General features: G+C 38.0%; 2 protein-coding genes across 2 annotated transcripts; one reads left to right on the forward strand and one right to left on the reverse strand.

The window, feature by feature from the left end:
* Window positions 1-521: 521 nt before the first annotated feature.
* LOC111344574 (progesterone-induced-blocking factor 1) lies at window positions 522-13,010 on the forward strand. The gene is made up of 15 exons (XM_088732056.1): window positions 522-1,228; window positions 1,568-1,687; window positions 2,286-2,419; window positions 2,894-3,002; window positions 3,130-3,437; window positions 4,518-4,616; window positions 6,258-6,423; window positions 6,499-6,649; window positions 7,511-7,601; window positions 8,015-8,117; window positions 8,245-8,375; window positions 8,637-8,721; window positions 9,467-9,637; window positions 10,565-10,635; window positions 10,966-13,010. Exons 1-15 carry the CDS (start codon window positions 623-625, stop codon window positions 10,973-10,975), a joined length of 2,355 nt encoding a protein of 784 aa, XP_088588182.1. The 5' UTR covers window positions 522-622; the 3' UTR covers window positions 10,976-13,010.
* LOC111344580 (acetylserotonin O-methyltransferase) lies at window positions 11,056-15,998 on the reverse strand. Its single transcript, XM_022951822.2, has 3 exons — window positions 15,229-15,998; window positions 14,212-14,487; window positions 11,056-13,957 (listed from the first exon to the last, which is right to left on the reverse strand). The coding sequence occupies exons 1-3, from the start codon at window positions 15,863-15,865 to the stop codon at window positions 13,737-13,739; spliced, it is 1,134 nt and encodes a 377-aa protein (XP_022807557.2). The 5' UTR covers window positions 15,866-15,998; the 3' UTR covers window positions 11,056-13,736.
* Between the last annotated feature and the right edge of the window lie 2,053 nt (window positions 15,999-18,051).

The following is an 18,051-nucleotide window of genomic DNA, read 5'->3' on the forward strand; positions in this document are numbered from 1 at the left end:
TCATGGCCAATTCTTTCTTCTCTTCAAATCTTCCCTCTCCGCTCTTGCAAAAAAAAAAGAAAAAAAAAAAAAAAAAAACGAGACAAATTAAGGGATTGTAGGGACTTTCAGTTGACGATTTCGACTTCCGCTCGAGGTAAAACCATCTTTTAAAGGGAGATTACGATTAGGTTACAACTGCCCTTGTCTAAAGTTCGTCTCTAAAGAATAGCTGGTCGTGCTTTTTCTTTTTCCTTCCCTCTTATTCATTTGGCTTAAGAAAATATGAGACGAAAACAATCCCAGCAAAATGAATAATCCCCCTCTTTTTTTCCCGAGAGGCCTGCAACAGCTGCAGGGCTCTCGGTTAGAGAAGAAGAGTGTTAGAACGAGTGGATGAGCGAAAAACGGTGGATGTTGGAGAAACTATCCGTTTACCAAAGCTTTCCAGTTTACATTCGACCGTTTTCCTCCTCGTCAGGGTCCCTCAGAACGAGGTCCATGTTTCCGCCCAGATAAGGGGTGATTCACTATGTGATAGTTACACCACCTATTAAACGGTCAATTTGAAAAATGGCGGCTGCCTGTTGTGCATTTGTTTTTGCTCTTACCTGCTGAAGTTGCATTAGTTTTGGCTTTTAAAATGTCACAGAGAGGAAGTGGTAGCTCCAGAAGTTCTCATGCGAGCGAAAATAATGGTAACAGTACACTGCGAACGGAACATGATATCACTGAAAATTTGGAAAATACAACCGATGTTGAATCTTCAACTTTGTTGACAAGCTCGGCTCTTTCGTCCACCCAAGTAGACAGCGAGGTGGAAAACAGGATAACTAAACATGAAATTGAACGCAAACAGCTACTGCACGACTTGGAACTTGTTCGCATCGAGTTGAGTCAGAAAAACCTCATAATCGACAACATGAAAGTTGAACACTTAAGCAAAGTGGACGAGTTAGAGGAACTTTTAGGCGATACTCGACATGAGAAACAGATTCTTCAGGCAAGACTCGAGTCGCAGCTGAAACTTCAACAAGAGGAAGCTAAGAGTTCTCTCGAACGAACGAGGCTTGAAATGGCCAAAATCTTCAAACGACAGCAGCTTTTGGAAATCGAGAACAAGAAGTTGCAAGAAAAGGCAGTGGACTATAGAAAAGGGTTGATTGATCTTGAACAATTATCCGATGAGCTGTACTTGGATTTAAAATCGAAAGACTCAGAAGAACTTTCCTTGAGGGAATTCGTAATGGTTAGTTGCATAACCTGTTTTCACGGGTGTTCATTCTGAAGATAGTAAACCAGGCTCTAGTAAGATCGATTTTGCATCAGTGCCAATGTTCCTTTGACTGCTATCCACTACTTGTAGATGGTGCAGTAGCAGGAGAACTTACTTTCCTCTGTTTTTAACTATGTTGCCTTTTCTGAACTTGATTATTTTTTTTCCAGGTTGAGTTTGCATTTATTTTCCACCCTCTTCACAATTTTTTCCCCTGGATTACTAGTTTTGATTCCCCAACACAAACTAAACATCAAGAATTTACCATTGTCGGAGCCTTGTAGACATCATATCTCATGAAAACTCTTACAGATTAAAGTCTATGAAGCCCGACATCCTTTGGCTTTGGAATGTTCAAGTCTTCGAGAACAGATAGAAACTTTGACCCATCAACTTCACACTAAAGAAGAGGAGACTGCATTTTTTCGAAAGGTGAAATAAATTCTTGTTTTACATAGAGAGCATGTGGTACTTTTCCTTCCCTGCAGACTTCCGTTTGAGTATTAAGATCCTATTGTTTCATTTTTTTTTTCTTGTTGATGTGAAGCCATCAGGCACCCCTTTGAGTATGCTATTATATCAAATTTATTTTATCCAAAATTGTTTACTAGTCATGGAGATGTTTTTCTCTTTCTGTCACTGTCCATTTTCCTTTGTCTAATCAGTTGTTCAAATTTGTCTTTGTTTGAATACTTGGAAGTTACAATTCTGTCTTTTATTTCTTTCATGACAAAAGCATTATAGTGTGATTTATATTTGAGTGAGGCTCAAAGGAAGTTTGGCCACTATGTTTTGACTTGAAAATCATGCTGGCAACTGGCTCCATTTCAGGTGACCATGTATCGTTAGACTTCTTGTGGCAGGCTTCAGCATTTGACAGTTGGTGATGCATGTTGCCCCTGACAATGCCTTTACTTCACATTAAAACCAAACTTTTAATTTATCAAATAAATTAATTATTGAGAAGTGTGGGAGCTTGCAACAGTTCATTACTAAAAACTAACTTTGACATCATCTTTGCAATATTTAGGAGGCTGAAGATGAACGCATGGCGCGTGCAGAGACAGAACAAAGGGTGCAAAGACTTAGCCTTCAGCTAGAGAAATTACAATCACAAGTCAGTCAAGGAGACTACAAAATCACAAACTTTGATCAAATCAGGAGGTGATGATAATTAGAAAATAACGTTCTTAGTGATCAGCCTAACAATTGTTAATCAGTTGTAGGGTCCTTTGCACCTTTATTTAAGATTGAATTGTGGAAGTGGCTTCATCACAGTGTCAGTTGTCTTCTTTGCATATTAAGTCTATTAAGGCAGTAAATGGTTTGAACGCAGGGGTAACATGTAAAAGTGTACTGTGATCGTCTGGGTGAGTGTAGTCCTAAGAAGGGCTGTTGTCAGTGGTGGTGACTGATGTTTCGACAACCTGTGCGGAAGTCATCATCAGAGTCAAGTGAATAGTTGTTGTCAGTAGAGTGCTCTTGACAACAACTTTTCACTTGACTCTGATGATGACTTCCACACAGGTTGTCGAAACGTCAGTCACCACCACCAACAACAATCCTTCTCAGGACTACACTCACCCGGACAATCACACTACACTTTCACAAGTCTATTAAATAAATTTATCATTTCAGTGAGCGGGATCATTTAGACAGGGATTTGATGGAGTTGAAGAAAAGTAATACTTTTTTAGATGCTGCATTGAAGTCAAAAACAGAGAATTTGCTTGAAGTACAGAAAGAGGTAAGCCAATCAAATGGTGATGTCATCTATGCATCTGTCTCCAACAGACCATAGTTAACAACCAATCAAAATGTGTGTAGCATAAACAGCTTCTATTTTTATCCATGAGATTTTTTTCCACTTTAAGTTGCAAGTCAGTAGACAGACTGTAGCCTTACTGAAGCAAGACAAGGAGTACTTGAACAAACAGCTTCAAGAGCTCAGAGGCCGTTGCACTTTAGCTGAGGAACGATTGGAGCAGATGTCACAGCAGCTTGGAGAAACCAAACAGGCCAGAGAGGAGTTGTACGAGAAGTATGTCAGCGTCAGAGAGCAATACAAGTCAGAATATGAGCTGAGACTCAAGTCTGAATTGGATGACATTAAGGGCAAGACTTCGCTTGAATTGGACAGGATAAGAGATGACACTAAAGACATGTTTGAAAGGGAAAACAGGTGAGTTGTTTAGTATTTTAGGTGGCTGATTTTTCACAAGATGTGAAATTACATAATGCAGCACAGTTTTATTACAACAGTTCAGCTGAGGATGATTTTATCACAATGCCTTAAAGGAATGGATTAAACCAGCAGAGTTATGTTTGGTACAATGAATATATGAAGTTCATATATTTTGAACTGCGGTATTAAATACATATGATGCATGATCCTTTGCAGTAGATAGCGCTATTTATGCAATAGCGAAAATCAGACCTGAAAAAAATCAGGCCTGTACTGGATTCGAACCACTGACCTCTGTGATACTAGTGCAGCACTCTACCAATTGAGCTAACAAGCTAACTGGGAGCCTACTCTACCAATTGAGCTAACAAGCCAACTGGGAGCCTGCTCCCAGTTGGCTTGTTAGCTCAATTGGTAGAGCGCTGCACTAGTATCGCAGAGGTCAGTGGTTTGAATCCCGTACAGGCCTGATTTTTTTTCAGGTCTGATTTTCGCTATTGCATAAATGGCGCTATCTACTGTGAAGGATCGTGCATCATATGTATTTAATACCGCATTTCAAAATATATGAACTTCATATATTCATTGTATCTGATTTATCATCATGGGTTATTACGATTCAACTTAATGGCCTGCTCCGAGTTGGCTTGTTAGCTCAATTGGTAGGGCGCTGCACTAGTATCGCAGAGGTCAGTGGTTCGAATCCCGTACAGGCCTGATTTTTTTCAGGTCTGATTTTCGCTATTGCATAAATAGCGCTATCTACTGCGAAGGATCATGCATCATATGTAGAGTTATGTTTATAGTGAAGTATTAATTTTGTGATTAGGTTTTATCAACTAAGTTGAAATTGTAAATTGGCCACCACGAAGAGTTAAAAACCTGCCATTTTAAGTGTTAGCTCTTTTCTGATGAAAGACCTAATGCTCAAAATTTCAGCTTTTTAACTCTTTACAGTGGCCAATTTACAATTTCATTTTAGTTGATAAAACCTAATTACCTTGTTACCCCCACCAATGCAGCACCACAGTTTCTTTAGAAACTTACCCCCTTTATTAATTTTGTGGATTCTTGTAGGAATCTTAGAGAAGCAAGAGATAATGCATTGGAGTCAAAAGAAGGTGCTCTCATCAGTCAAAAGGAAATTGCCTCCAAGTATGATCTCCTGCAATCTGAGTAAGTAACTGTATCGTAAGTTCTGACTTTTTCGATGTTTCGTTGTTTTTCAATGCCCACTCTGTTCAGGGCTGTGGTCTAGCTGCACCCGGACTCCCTGGTGCCTTACTTTTGCTTTGGGCAACTCAGGAATCTTAGTTTTTTCATAAAAAAGCACATGCTGGGTACCCTGGATTTTATACGATAGAGAGATATAGATAGATGGTTTATTTACTAAAAGAGTTGCAGTCAAAAACTGAAATACACTATAGCTTACAATTAATTTTCTAAGAAAAAATAATATGAATATATGAATATAAATATGTAAAATATCAATATCGATGATCCTAGACAATCATCGTCTGTCTGCCTATTAAGAATTACCCCCACTGGACTCCCTTCCATTTTTCTGAGAGCACAGCTTTACAGTTCTGTAATTATTAATAACAAATTATTTTTATTGATTAAATTTTAAGTTATTAAACTTGTCTGTAGATTCATAGTGCCTCTACAAAGAAAACATGTTGATCATCATTTCAGTGGAGTTTGATAATATTTTTAGCAGAAATGTGCCATGTCAGTTAAAATAAATGCCATTATTATTTTTTTTTTTTCAATTGTTGGCCATTACCAGATTATGTTCCAAAGGAGTAGCTGGGCTCGTATTGAAAAGCCTCAAATTAATAGGTCTTAAACAAGCACTTTCTCTTGCAGTCTAGCTCGATCTGTAAATGCAACTAGACTGGAATATAATCTGTTAATGGTGCATACTAATTCATTTGAGAAATTGTTGTAAAAAAAACTTGTGATGATTTTTTAAATGGACCTCAAACATTTGAATGGTGCATGGATGTAAATGTTAAAATCAAACTCAAATGAAAACAGAAGGGGAATTCTTATCATCTCAGGGGCACTTTAAGGACCAATATACAGGGTTCCCATGCTCCTTGAAAGTCCTTGAAGCTAATTTTTTGGTTTCAAGTACTTGAAAACCTTTGAATTTAGACTCAGGTCCACGAAAATTTCTGAGAAGTCCTTGAAAAATTAATAAGTGCAGATGAATCAAAGTCAAAGTTCACTTTTGTTTTTGGTGTTGAAAGTGTACTAAGTTTCTAGCACAAATTGTGAAAACAAGTTTTCCTTTCAGATTCTATGACTGATTATGATGTTTGACATGTGATTTTTTTATATTTTGTACCTTAACTTATTGGTGCATCAAAAATAACTTTGGTTACCTAGCACCTGATCGCTCTGGTGTGCATGCTTGAAGTCACACTCGTTGGACTTTTCAGCCGGTCCTGCATGCATGCTCACGTCATTGAAATTTAACAATAAAGAGCAATGTTTTTTTTATTTCTATTAGCTCCTATTTAATGCAAAAGGTCCTTGAATGTGAGAGCCAAGGTCCTTAAAAATGAACTAAAAAGTCCTTAAAAGTCCTTGAATTGGGTTCCTGAAAAAGTGCAAGAACCCTGAATGTAGAGTCGGAACAGTTTGTAAAGGGGTGTCAATTTACAATAAAAATTTTACAGTGTGAACACACCCACCCCTCCCAAAATTTACCCTTACTTGTTATCAGTTGACTGTTGTTGGATTAGGGGGAGAGGGGGGGCACACAACGTATATGGACAGTTGATCTAAATCTTATTATGTTTATGAAAGGTATCGCCAATTACAGTTGACAGCTGACAGCAGGCAGTCCGAATTGCAAAAAGAGATCAGTGTCAAACAGTTTGAGTTGGAGAGGTTGCAAATGATTCTTGATGAAACGGCCAGCAATCTTCGTCAAGCAAAACTAGAGGCTGAAAAATACCAGAGCAAGAGTGAGGTGTGATAGCCTTGTTTTTATGAGGGATAAAGTTGCCTTCAGTTGACATAATGTTTAATTTGTTTCCTTCTCAAGGTTTTGAATAAAGAGTACTACACCCTGCAAAACTCCTCCGAAAAACAGCTTGTGGAACTTGAAGCAAAGTGTAAGGAACAGGGAGATAAGCTGGCAGTTTATGAAAAACTTGAGCAGGAACTGGATGATGTTATCATGCAATCTGCAGAGAGTAAGGAGTGCCTACATATATCTTATTAACCAAGTGCGAGGGCCGTACTGGGAGAATATTGGCCCAAGGTCTTGACGGTATGGACCGAGCGCAGCGAGGTCCGTACAAAAAAGACAGAGGGCCGATATTCTTCCAGTACAGTCCCGAGCAAGCTTGGTTAATGAGATTTATTACATGACTGAAGTTCAAAGGGACACTAGTATGGTATCATTCGGGATCATTCGGGACCATTTGGGACAGTGCCCGGTCCAATACTGAGAGAATATTGACAGGCAATAGAGCATTTTGATTGGTTGATTTTAGTTATTGGCCCTCTGACTTCCCGAGTCGTGTAATAAATTTATTTATCTCACTATCATTGCGCAGAATATTGTCAGAATTGTGTACTGCTCCAACTTCTTTCACCTCTAAGATCTCTATACCACCAGTCTGATTCTACATAGTTTACACATAGTTAGTAGAGAAGGTTCCCCTCTACTAACTATGGTTTACAGTACTATCTGCTTTATAAGTTTCTTGTAATTTTGACTCTGAGAATTTGGTTTGAAGTCAAACAATATTCCCTAAATTATTGATATGTATCTTCTTGTCTTCTTTTCTCTGAAAATTACTTAGAATAACCAAAGTGTATCTTCTCATCAGCATGTAATAGATGTAGTATTCTTTAAGTATCGTAACAGCAGCATACCAATTTAGAACCAGCTGATTGTCAGTGCTACTGAAAAAATGACCATTGGTTAATTTTGGATCCTGTGGGGTGTTAGTCAGTTGTGAACTTGTCAATCTTTTTCCTGGAATGTTTTTTATCAGAAATAACCCCTCTCTGGTTGACTGTAAAATTATTGTGTCCTTGATTTGTAGTTGAGAATGAATCTGATGCAGAAAGAGTGCTGTTCTCATATGGTTATGGTGCCAATGTACCCAGTACAGCAAAGAGGAGAATGCAGCAAAGGTAGTTATGTGCATCTTAATGTGTGAACAGCTTGAACTGAACATGTTTGACATACAGTTTTTCTCTATTGAATGCATAAGACTGATCCATATAATTATGATTAGGCTTACCAGAGTCTGGAAAGAAAGATATCGTTAGATTTACTGTTGCAGCAGTTGTTTAATTAATACATCTCTATGCATATCTCCAATTGATTGCTCGACAGAATATAAGTAACTAATTGACCGGTAATAAATGAGCTACTGAATGTTTGATTGGTGGGCAGTTGAGTGGCTTATGATTTGATAGGTCATAATTTACTGTTGAATTAATGAGATAAGCTTGTGAGTGGTAGTCAATTGAATCATAATCTGGTGACAGATGAACCAAGTCTCTCTTTTAAGTTCCTTATCCTTGTATGGTGGTTTTTAAAGTGTTCACTTGGCCCGAAGAGTTCTTCAGTTGGAAAGAGCCAACACTTCACTTAGAAATGAGATGGAAAGAGAGAAGAAAAAGAAAGACCTACTGGGAAAAGAGGTGATAACAAAATCACTTTTTTAAAAATGTGGCTATTGTTTTAGTTGCAGTCTAAGTGAGTTATTTTCTGCACATTTTGTAGAATCAGAATTCAAGACAATTATGGTGATTTTCATTCATTTGTCAGCTTTCCAAGGCAACATCATTGTTAAATGAAGCGCAACAGCCATACAACTATCTGATTGAGAGCATAAGAGCAAGAGATTCACAGAATCAAACCCTCACTGAGCAGCTTGCATTGATGGAGGAGGAAATTGGGTGAGTCATGTTCACCATTTTCTTAAAAGGAAGTTGAGGAACCTTCAGAAATGAATTGGTCCCTACCCTATTGATATCTACGGTTGGTTACCTTGCTTGTACATGTACCTTACTTTTACTATTGATTACTATGATTTATTGTTGAGGTTATCATATTTCTTAACAATTGATTCCACCTCTTGGTAATCAGATATTACCTTTGCTTGCCTAAGAAAGCAAGAGATCCAGACAAAAATTTAATAACTTTTTTCCCTCCAACAGGAAGCTAAAAATAGAAAAAGAAGATCTTGTTAAGACCCGCAGTCAGTTATCTGCTGACTTGGAAAGACTTCTAAACCAACGAGAGGTGAGGCTTGCAATGCATCTGTTTCTTTAAAGCCAAAGAGACAGCAGGAGTCTAAACAATTTGTGATTTTAATATCTCATGCTGGAATTCTTAGGTGATTGAAAATTTTAATACATGTACTCAGCAACCTCAATTGCAAGTAGTCAATGATTTTCTTTTAACTTTTCTGGCACCATCTTTTATATAAATTAAAGCATACTGTGATTGTGTCAGGTATACTCAATAAATGCTTGTTGTCACACTTATTTACTTTATTCTCTTATGTCCATGTTAAGCAAAAGGTCAACTGAAAATATATCACAAAACGCTAACTGATTCGGTCTACTTAGAAACATAAAGTGAATTTATGCACCAACATCTGTGGCTCTAGTTCTCAAGAGGATATCCAAACATGTGCATTCACTAACTCGACTAATTGTTTACTAATCACGTTTCAGATACTTATATAATACAATAAAGATTATGACGTCACAGTAACACATAGTGACCTTTTAACTCCCATGAGTGACCAAGACAGAATTTCTCCTTACAATATCAATACAAGAGAAAGCAGACAAGTAATGAGAATAACCAAAAATATCAATGAGGGGATTATTAATTGGAATGATCTAATTCTCCAAAATAACATGATCATAAGAATTGTTAGGCAGACAGCAAGGAGAAATACTGTTGAAATCATGGCTGTGAAAGAGTTGATTTATGGCTAGTTCAGTAAGTTATTTTTTTGTTATCTTTACATTTATAGGAGATGGCTGTGATGAAACAAGCTATTCTTGGTTTGAAATCCGCAAGAGGTTCAACTGCACAAGTTACAAGGACGTCTACAGGTGTCCATGGCCCAGAATCACGCCTTAGAACTTCTGTGGTGCAAGACATATCCAGCTCTGCATCGCACCAACCAAAACCAACTATTTTTGTAAGTGATAGTGAAGAGAAATAGAAGTCAATGTAGCAGTTTTGTCCACAAGCTTTGATCCTTTTTATCAGTACCATAGACTGCCGGTAGGCCCTGGCCAAATTCATAGGACAGGTATTGCATGTTTTTTTTTTTTTTTTAAATGGGAATGGCCTTCTGTGTATGATGTTATTTGATTTCTTTAAATCCTTTGGTTAAAATTTGGTGAAGTTGTTTTGCATGTCTTCAATCATCTGAAGTAAAGTGAAATGAGGTTCAAACATGGAGTGCTGTATGCCATGCGGCTGCAGACCGAACACAATGGAGGAGAGACGTCCAAGCTTTGTGTGCCTCTTGTTACAGAGAGATTTAAGATTTAGGTTAAGGGAGGCTCAAATTGATTATAAAGATGTAAAGCCAAGCAAAAAATTTAAACATGGCACAATCATGTACAGTCAAACCTGTATTAAATGGCTCCATAATAGGCAGTCACCCTGTACTAAGTAGTGCATTTTCAAAGTCCCCAAATATTTTCCCTTTGACTACTGTAATTTTCACTTCTATTAGACAGTCATAATCACCTTTTATGAAGTCCCACTGGCCTTCTTGTATTGTCCTCCACCTATATTGAACAATCACTTTATAGCAGAAACACTCAAATAAAACTAAGAGTAATCTCTCAAATGAAATTTAATCCATATTATCTCCTGGAATTAAGGTTAGTTATATTTATGAGGCAATTTTTTGTATATTAAGTGGTCTGTTATGGCACAAAACAACATTTTGTATCATTTTTTTTTATAATACCTCTAATCTGTGGAACCTGTTTCAAGCAGTTAACCTGTACCAGGGGTCACCACACCATCCCCTATGAGTGACCACTTAACACAGGTTTGACTGTAAATCCTAGCTTTTGGAAACTAAGGTTGTTAACCTTTATTCCTTTAGACAAAATCTGACCCTCCAACATGGTATAGAAAATTAAAGACTCAGAACCTGACTGGAAGAACCATACAAGGGTAAAGTAACATTTTAGTTACAAATTTAGTGGAGACACCATGGTATAGTGGTCAGTACATTGGATTCTGGGTCAAGAGGTCTGGGTCCCTGTTTTGTTATCTAGGGCAACACTACTCTCACAGTGCTTTATGGGTAGGAAAAAGTCAAATGTTGCAAACTATAAAGCTTGTGGGTTAAATACCTTGTCTTTATTTTATACTGTATTAAATGTTGTATTGAATGTCAAACCACTGTTTGTGCCTGGGGAATGGAGATGTAGCCTAGAACAAGTATTTTGAAATATTTGTAAGATACTATCAAAAATTTATATTAACTTTTTTCTGTTGCAGGTCAAACTGACACCATTCCTGACCTCTAAAAATATTAGTCTGTCTGATTATTTATACATTGAAATAATTAAATTAAATATAGAAAACTCATCATCATCATCCATCTTTATTTATACACGAAATCGTATCATTTTACATGGTCTTCTTAGGAATCGTGTTTAAACTAAACTAAAATACTCTAAGGAACTACTGACTATAATATTAAAAATACAAAACTTACATCGTGAATAATAAGGAACTATTAGCTATAATGTTAAAAATACAAAAACTTACATTGTTGGCAATAAAAGTTACAGTGGTGTATCAGAAAAATCTTTCCCATGAAATGAAGTTTTAAAAACATTTAAACTAGGCAGTAATTTTCTAATCTCTGAGGGAATCCTGTTCCACAGAACAGATCCTCTGTAGTGTAGGCTCCCTTTTGCAGACTCAGTTCTGGGTCTGGGGACATAATAATTTAACTCAGAATTTCTAAGATTGTGTGAATGTACATTTGAGGTGTTGGTAAAGATCTGCCTCAGATATGATAGGGAAAGATTATTATGGATTTTATACATTGTCACAGCCAACTGTTAAGTCTTACATATTTCAGCCTTTCCCAGCCAAGTTCATCCAACAAAACACTTGAGCGAATGTCATAATTAGAAAAGGTGAGAATTCTAGCAGCCCTATACTGCAGCTTTTGAAGTTTGTTTGCTATTCCCTTATTGACTGATTACCCCACACGGCACCACAGTAATTCAAATATGGCATTACCAGTGCATTGTACATATTCACTTTAGTATCAAGTTGTACAAAATGACTTACACGCCTTAAAATAGCAATACCAGCGGATATTTCTTTGAAATGGTATGATTGTGTGGGCGCCAGTTCAAAGATTCATCAATTTGAACTACAAGGGTTTTATGTTTAATTACTCTTTCCAAGGGTGTGTTATTGATTTTGACTGTGAAGTCACTATTTATTTGGGATAACTTAAATTGGCTCCCTATAAGCATGTTTTTAGTCTTCTTAACATTCAAAGGTAATTTGTTTGCTGACAGCCATGACTGGATTAAATTCATATCCTAATTCATTTTATGTTCAAGGACACATGAGTCTTCTCCAGATGTGGTAAGGGTAGTATCATCTGCATACATTCTGGGCTTTGAAAACAAATTACATGAAGGGAGATCATTAATATAAATAGTGAATAAGAGAGGGTCCAAAATAGACCCCTGTGGAATACCACATGTTATGTAACAGAAATCAGATTGAACTCCATCAATGAATGTTTGTTACTTTCGATCAGATAAATAGGACTGGAACCAGTTTAGAGATTGAGAACTGAGCCCATAGAGTTTAAGCTTTTCCAGAAGGATAGCATGATCCATGGTATCAAAAGCTTTTTTCAAGTCCTGGAATATCACACCATTTAAGAGACTGTTGTCAATATTCCATAGTCATTCATTCATAGCCTCAAGTATAGCTGTTTCAGAGGAAAACATAGGTCTGAAGCCAGATTGAGATTCAGTTAACAAATTATTATTATTATTTAAATATTCATATAATTGATTAAAAACCACTCTTTAAATTATTTTACTTACTACAGGCAGAACTGAGATAGCTCTGTAGTTGTTAGGATCAGTCCTCAGGTCTTCTGTAAATATTGGTGAAACTCTAGCTCGCTTCCAAGCATTTGGAAATATTCCAGTGGTAACTGACTAGTTTATTATAAAAGTTAGACTGCGAGTAACTATGGAAGATGCTTCTTTCAAGAGATGTGCTGAGATGTTATCAAGACCACTGGCTTTATTACTCAGTATTTTCTGAATCAAATTGAAGACCCCCTGGCATGATACTTTTGCCAAATTAAAAATGTGTTCTGCGGGGGGTAATATAGTCACTAAAATTGCTGGATGTATCTTTAATTTCGGAGGCTAAAGAAGGCCCTATTTTGGAGAAATGTGTGTTGAGTAATATATTACTGATTTTGATGGGGTCAGTATTTACAGTATCCCCAATGTCCAGCTGAGTTATCTTATTAAATTTAGGTTCATTTCCAATTAGTCTATTAACTCCCTTCCAAGTAAAACTTCAAAATGCCTCAAAAGTAAACCAATCAAACATATGCAGGGCTGTGGTATAGCTGCACCTGGTGGCCCCTGGCACCTTACTTTTGCTCTTGGGTGACTCAGGGATCTTAGTTTTTTCATATGAAGCATAAGCTGGGCACCCTGGATTTCACAAATTTCAGAGCACTGGGGTACCTTCAATTTTTCTTATACAGCCTTGATATGGAAGAGATTAAAATGATTAATGATGGTAAATCTATGCTCCATCCAATATATTTGAAGTTGGACTCATGGAAAATTTGAAACTGTGACAGTTCTTTTTCTTAATCAGTAGAAGAATGACAAATAACACACTTTTATACCAGTGGGAAACAGTCAAAGATGGAAGTCAACAACATGTACAGTGCTTCACTAGAACCTTACCATCAGCATTTGGACTACTAGTCAAAAATTAAAGGAGCAGTGCTACTGAGCATGCATGGTGCAAGGACTTCTGCAAGAACTTGTAGTTTCTCCATAAGCCATGTGCTGGAAATGTCATCTCTAATCTCACTAAATTTTTCGAGCCTGTCATTTCAAATCCATATCAATCTTCTTTATCTTGGTTTTTAAGTGCATTTTTTTTTTTCAGTTTTTTCCTTCCTCACAATGCTAATATTTTGTGGTCTCTTTGAAGTTGCATCTCTCCAAAAGTTATTCAAAATACCATGACCTGCATCAAGCTTTTCTACATAGAATGGCATCTGATCCTGCTGAAGACTCAAGTTTTTTGGCTTCAATGTCCACAAATCCTCTTTCACGCAAAATCTCTTTATATTCTTCTGCTGTTCGTTCCCTTCCCTCCATTTGTACAAGCATATTGAGTGACTGAAGTAGAACACTTTTAGGCCCAGTTTTGTCTTTATCCAAGAAAGCTTCAGCAATTAGTAGACAGCCACCTAAAATTACACGATTGTTGTTCAAACTTAATTTCTTTTTCAAACATTTATCAGCTAGGTGCTATTCCAATCCAAGTCCATCTAAGATCACTACTTCTATACTTGAATTATACTTCGTGTCATGCAATTTTGATCTGAAATCCAATTAAACTCTTGCTGTACACTCATTCAATTTTGAAATCATTTCAGTCCAAATTGCACTCCACTCAGTTCAATTACCATTATTATCTCAACAAGCAATTGAAGATATGTACCTGAAGGTAAACACTTGATGACATTTGAGAGTATAAGTTGCACTTTTTCAATTGGCCAGTCATGAAGAATACGTGACAATATGTACAAATCAGCCTTTGGCAGATCTGCTTGGAAGAAATCGCCTACTACATAAGAGACATTTCCTTGATTGGGGCATTCTTCTGATGAGGGATAAAAATGATGGGCAGAATCCACAACAGACTGCATTTCACACACAGTGATCTTCATGTTTGGATAGTATTGACATAATGTGTACGCCATTGTTCCTGTCCCACCTGGGTGAGCAATTGACAGAGTGAGAACATTCAATAAGAAGCAACATTCCATGGTGGGTGTTGAACTGGACTTGTAATCTGATGGTTCTGGGGCTAAGCCTTCCACCCTGCCACCAGTGAGGTTTTTGCTTGCTTGCCGTCTACTACCTGCTAATTTTCCTTGGGGTAATTCTTGAATATTTTTATTTACAATGGCCCTCTTAAGTCTCATTGAGGCAGTGGTCAACTACTTTATAACTTTTGTCCCTGTCATTAGTTATCATTATTTAGTATTGTTGCTATTATTATTAGTACTGTTGTTTTGTATGGTTTTTTTAATTTATTTTTTTTACTTTATTGTCACACTGTTTTTGCTGAGGAAGACAGTCAAGCACCCTAATATCCTTGTCACACTCTAAAGCCTAACTTGCACTGAGGTAAAAATGATGTTATGCAGATCTGTTAGTGTACACTCTGGGGGGGGGGGGGAGGGTAGGGTAGGGTAGGGAAAGGTTGCCTTACACCATCCATCTTTCATACCAGTGGAGGTCATGTGCCTAGTGGGAAGGAGAAGGGGAGGTCCATCCTACGCCTCTCCCCAGTCCTTACTCTGATACTGTTAGGAGAAATTAGAAGCTAGTAACTTGTAAGGGTCCAAGGGTTAGCAAAGTTCCAAATGAGACACGAACGCGCAAGTTTTCACAATTCTATCACTATCAAAAGTGAATTTCCAGTAATTAAGATATGCCAAATATAACCCACCTCCTAAGTCACAGCAACTTTTAAAGGAACGTAAGTCAAACGCAGTTACGACGGCGTGACAGAAGTGACGTGACGTGGTATGCATGGCAGATTGAAAGCGCACACGGTCTTCCTCGGTGTTATATGAGGATTTCCATAGATCTTCTGCCGAAATTTTGAATGTTCTCATCCACTGGTTCGATCCTTCGCGAACTGCACTCTCTAAGTTCCCGAAGAGGGGATATATCACTTTATTTGAGTGCCTTATGTACCCATAAATCGAATGGGGACTCGACTTGGTCAGAAACTGCTTTGCTGTGTCACTGTTAGAGTACAACCATGATCCACTGTGCTTAGACTTTTCTAGCAATTCCAGCGCAACTAGTGTGTCCATAAAGCAAGCTGTGGCATCGGCATCGGATCCCATCTTAGAAGACATGTCTGCAACCGACTGTGGGGCGTCGGACTCTTGAATAATATCAAAGATACCCAAATCACACGCTGCGAATAGCACTTTGGATTCACGAAAAGCGTACAACAGATTCTGCAGTTTACTTGGGATTGGCGGAGGAACTGTAATGTTTTTTCTAACGGCCAAAACTCGTGTAGTGCATATGTTACGAATGAGTCGAGGAATCCTCCACGCTTCGACCGCCATGTTTGGGGTGTCACGAAAGCTAAGATCTAAGACTTGACACCGGTGTCACGAATGCTCAGACCCAAGAGCTTTTCATGCCTTGTGTGATGTCCTTGCGGTAACAATCACAGGACGCCTGAGAGATTGGCCTGGACTTTGCGGTAAAGGAGGACGGAAAACTAAAGGCAAGGATATTTAATTTTTTTTTTAATTATTTACTCTACTTTAATTATACAGATCCTAATATACAAATTGTAGATAAATAAGCAACTAGAATAAATAAAGATAAAAAAAAAATCACAAAATCTGAATAATTAGGTCAGTTTATACAGAATACAAGGATTCCTTATAAAAATAAACTACTTCAATGATATAGCAAATGATATATATATATATATATATGTGAAGAAGGGTTAAATTTGATATCCGTAAAACAGTGCTGGATACATATAGTAGAGCGAGTATAACGTGTGATAGACGGACTTGCCACCACTGACGCCACACCTAGGGACACTGAAAACATCAAGAAAGAGATATGTCGCATCTTTAACGCCAACGGACTCCGCATCACCATAGAAGCCAAGTAATCAACTTCCTAGAAGTCACATTTAACCTCAGCCAAAACACCTACCAACCATAGACAAAGCCCAACACCACACTGCAATACGTCCACCACCAGAGTAACCACCCACAGATCACCACAAAAAACATCCTCGCTGGTATCAACAGACGCTTATCATCTCTCTCATCCGACAAAGCCTCCTTCGACCTAGCATCTCCCGCCTACCAGAAAGCACCAGACGACAGTGGATACAGCTACACACTTCACTATGAACCAACGCACACGCAAAAGGCGCAAGAACCGTCAACGCAACAACATCCTCTGGTTCAACCCACCTTTCAGCGAGAACACCAGCACTAACATCGGACATAAATTCCTCGCGCTGATAGACAAACACTTCCCTAAAGACCATAAGCTTCGCAAAATCTTCAACAGAAACACCATCAAGATCAGTTTCAGCTGCATGAACAATACAAAACAAATCATTGACAACCACAACAAAAGAATCCTGACTTTCCACCTGCCGACAGAAAAACTCATTCCGCTAGACGGAAACTGCCTCCAACAATCTGTTATCTACCAAGCTACCGTCACACGTAAAGACAACAACTCGACGGATTCATACATCGGACTCACTGCAAACGACTTCAAGATCCACTACAGCAACCACACCTCATCGTTCCGACACGCAAAGCACCGCGACTCTACCCAACTCAGTAGACACATCTGGACACTTAAAGACAACAACATCGGCTATTCTATCACCTGGTGCATTGTCTTCACACCTGCCCTACTACAGCTCAAACAAATGATGCAACCTATGCCCTAAAGAGAAATTCCTGATCATCTGCCACCCAGATCTATTAACACTCAACAAGCGTATCGAACTCGTCTCTTCCTGCCGACACAGAAACAAAGCGAGTTTGACTAATGGTCGTGGGTCGTGGGTACAAGTCGTGGGTCATGGGTGTGGGTGTGGGTGTGGGTGTGGGTAAAAGTCGTGGGTGTGGTTAATACTTAATTATAGAAATAACCATTTAAAATATTAAATATAATAATACATAAATTTTATACAACCCTGTCATTCATTAATTTAACTGTTCTTTCTTCTAGTTATTTTATTTTGTTTATTCAATTTACCCTACTTCACGTCTATTTTTATCTGTTATCTCACTGTCAATGAAATTAGTTTCAGTTTCGCGACGCATTCCGAGATCTCGTTTGATAACAAAGGGAAGAGAGATAAATCTTGTAATTACACACTGTGTACACGTTTTTCGAGCTGTGCGGTCTGCGTTCTGCGTTTTCGAGGTCTGTGTTAACGAGACACCTGAGTTGCTTTGTACGATTGTACCAAAATGATTTCATATAGTAGAAGTACTATAACGTTAAAATTGCGACAGCGCTCGTGAATTTTATATTTGCCGCTAAAGTCAGGGGCCAAGGAACAGAAATTCGGAGATCTCGTCTGACAACATCAATGACAAAAGAATGATAGACAAATCTGGTAATTACACACTGTATACACAAAGGAAAACTGATTGTGCACAAGTCGACTGACTCAAAAGGCACACACATAACCTCTGCCAGACTGGTAACTCGACAGTGGAGGATCGTAAACGCGATATTAGCTGTGGTCACACTA

The sequence above is a fragment of the Stylophora pistillata genome, chromosome 9, assembly GCF_964205215.1.
Source record: "Stylophora pistillata chromosome 9, jaStyPist1.2, whole genome shotgun sequence".
Classification (NCBI taxonomy): domain Eukaryota; kingdom Metazoa; phylum Cnidaria; class Anthozoa; order Scleractinia; family Pocilloporidae; genus Stylophora; species Stylophora pistillata.

What these genes read in the sequence shown, in the direction of transcription:
- LOC111344574 (XM_088732056.1), top strand. Translation starts at nt 623, where the DNA reads ATGTCACAGAGAGGAAGTGGTAGCTCCAGAAGTTCTCATGCGAGCGAA. An exon ending in TATGATCTCCTGCAATCTGA is followed by an intron (nt 4,617 to 6,257) that starts GTAAGTAACTGT and finishes TGTTTATGAAAG; the next exon opens with GTATCGCCAATTACAGTTGA. An exon ending in AAGACCTACTGGGAAAAGAG is followed by an intron (nt 8,118 to 8,244) that starts GTGATAACAAAA and finishes TTCATTTGTCAG; the next exon opens with CTTTCCAAGGCAACATCATT.
- LOC111344580 (XM_022951822.2), bottom strand. Translation starts at nt 15,865, where the DNA reads ATGGCGGTCGAAGCGTGGAGGATTCCTCGACTCATTCGTAACATATGC. An exon ending in AAGTTGCTGTGACTTAGGAG is followed by an intron (nt 14,488 to 15,228) that starts GTGGGTTATATT and finishes TTGCTCACCCAG; the next exon opens with GTGGGACAGGAACAATGGCG. An exon ending in CATCAAGTGTTTACCTTCAG is followed by an intron (nt 13,958 to 14,211) that starts GTACATATCTTC and finishes GTGTAATTTTAG; the next exon opens with GTGGCTGTCTACTAATTGCT.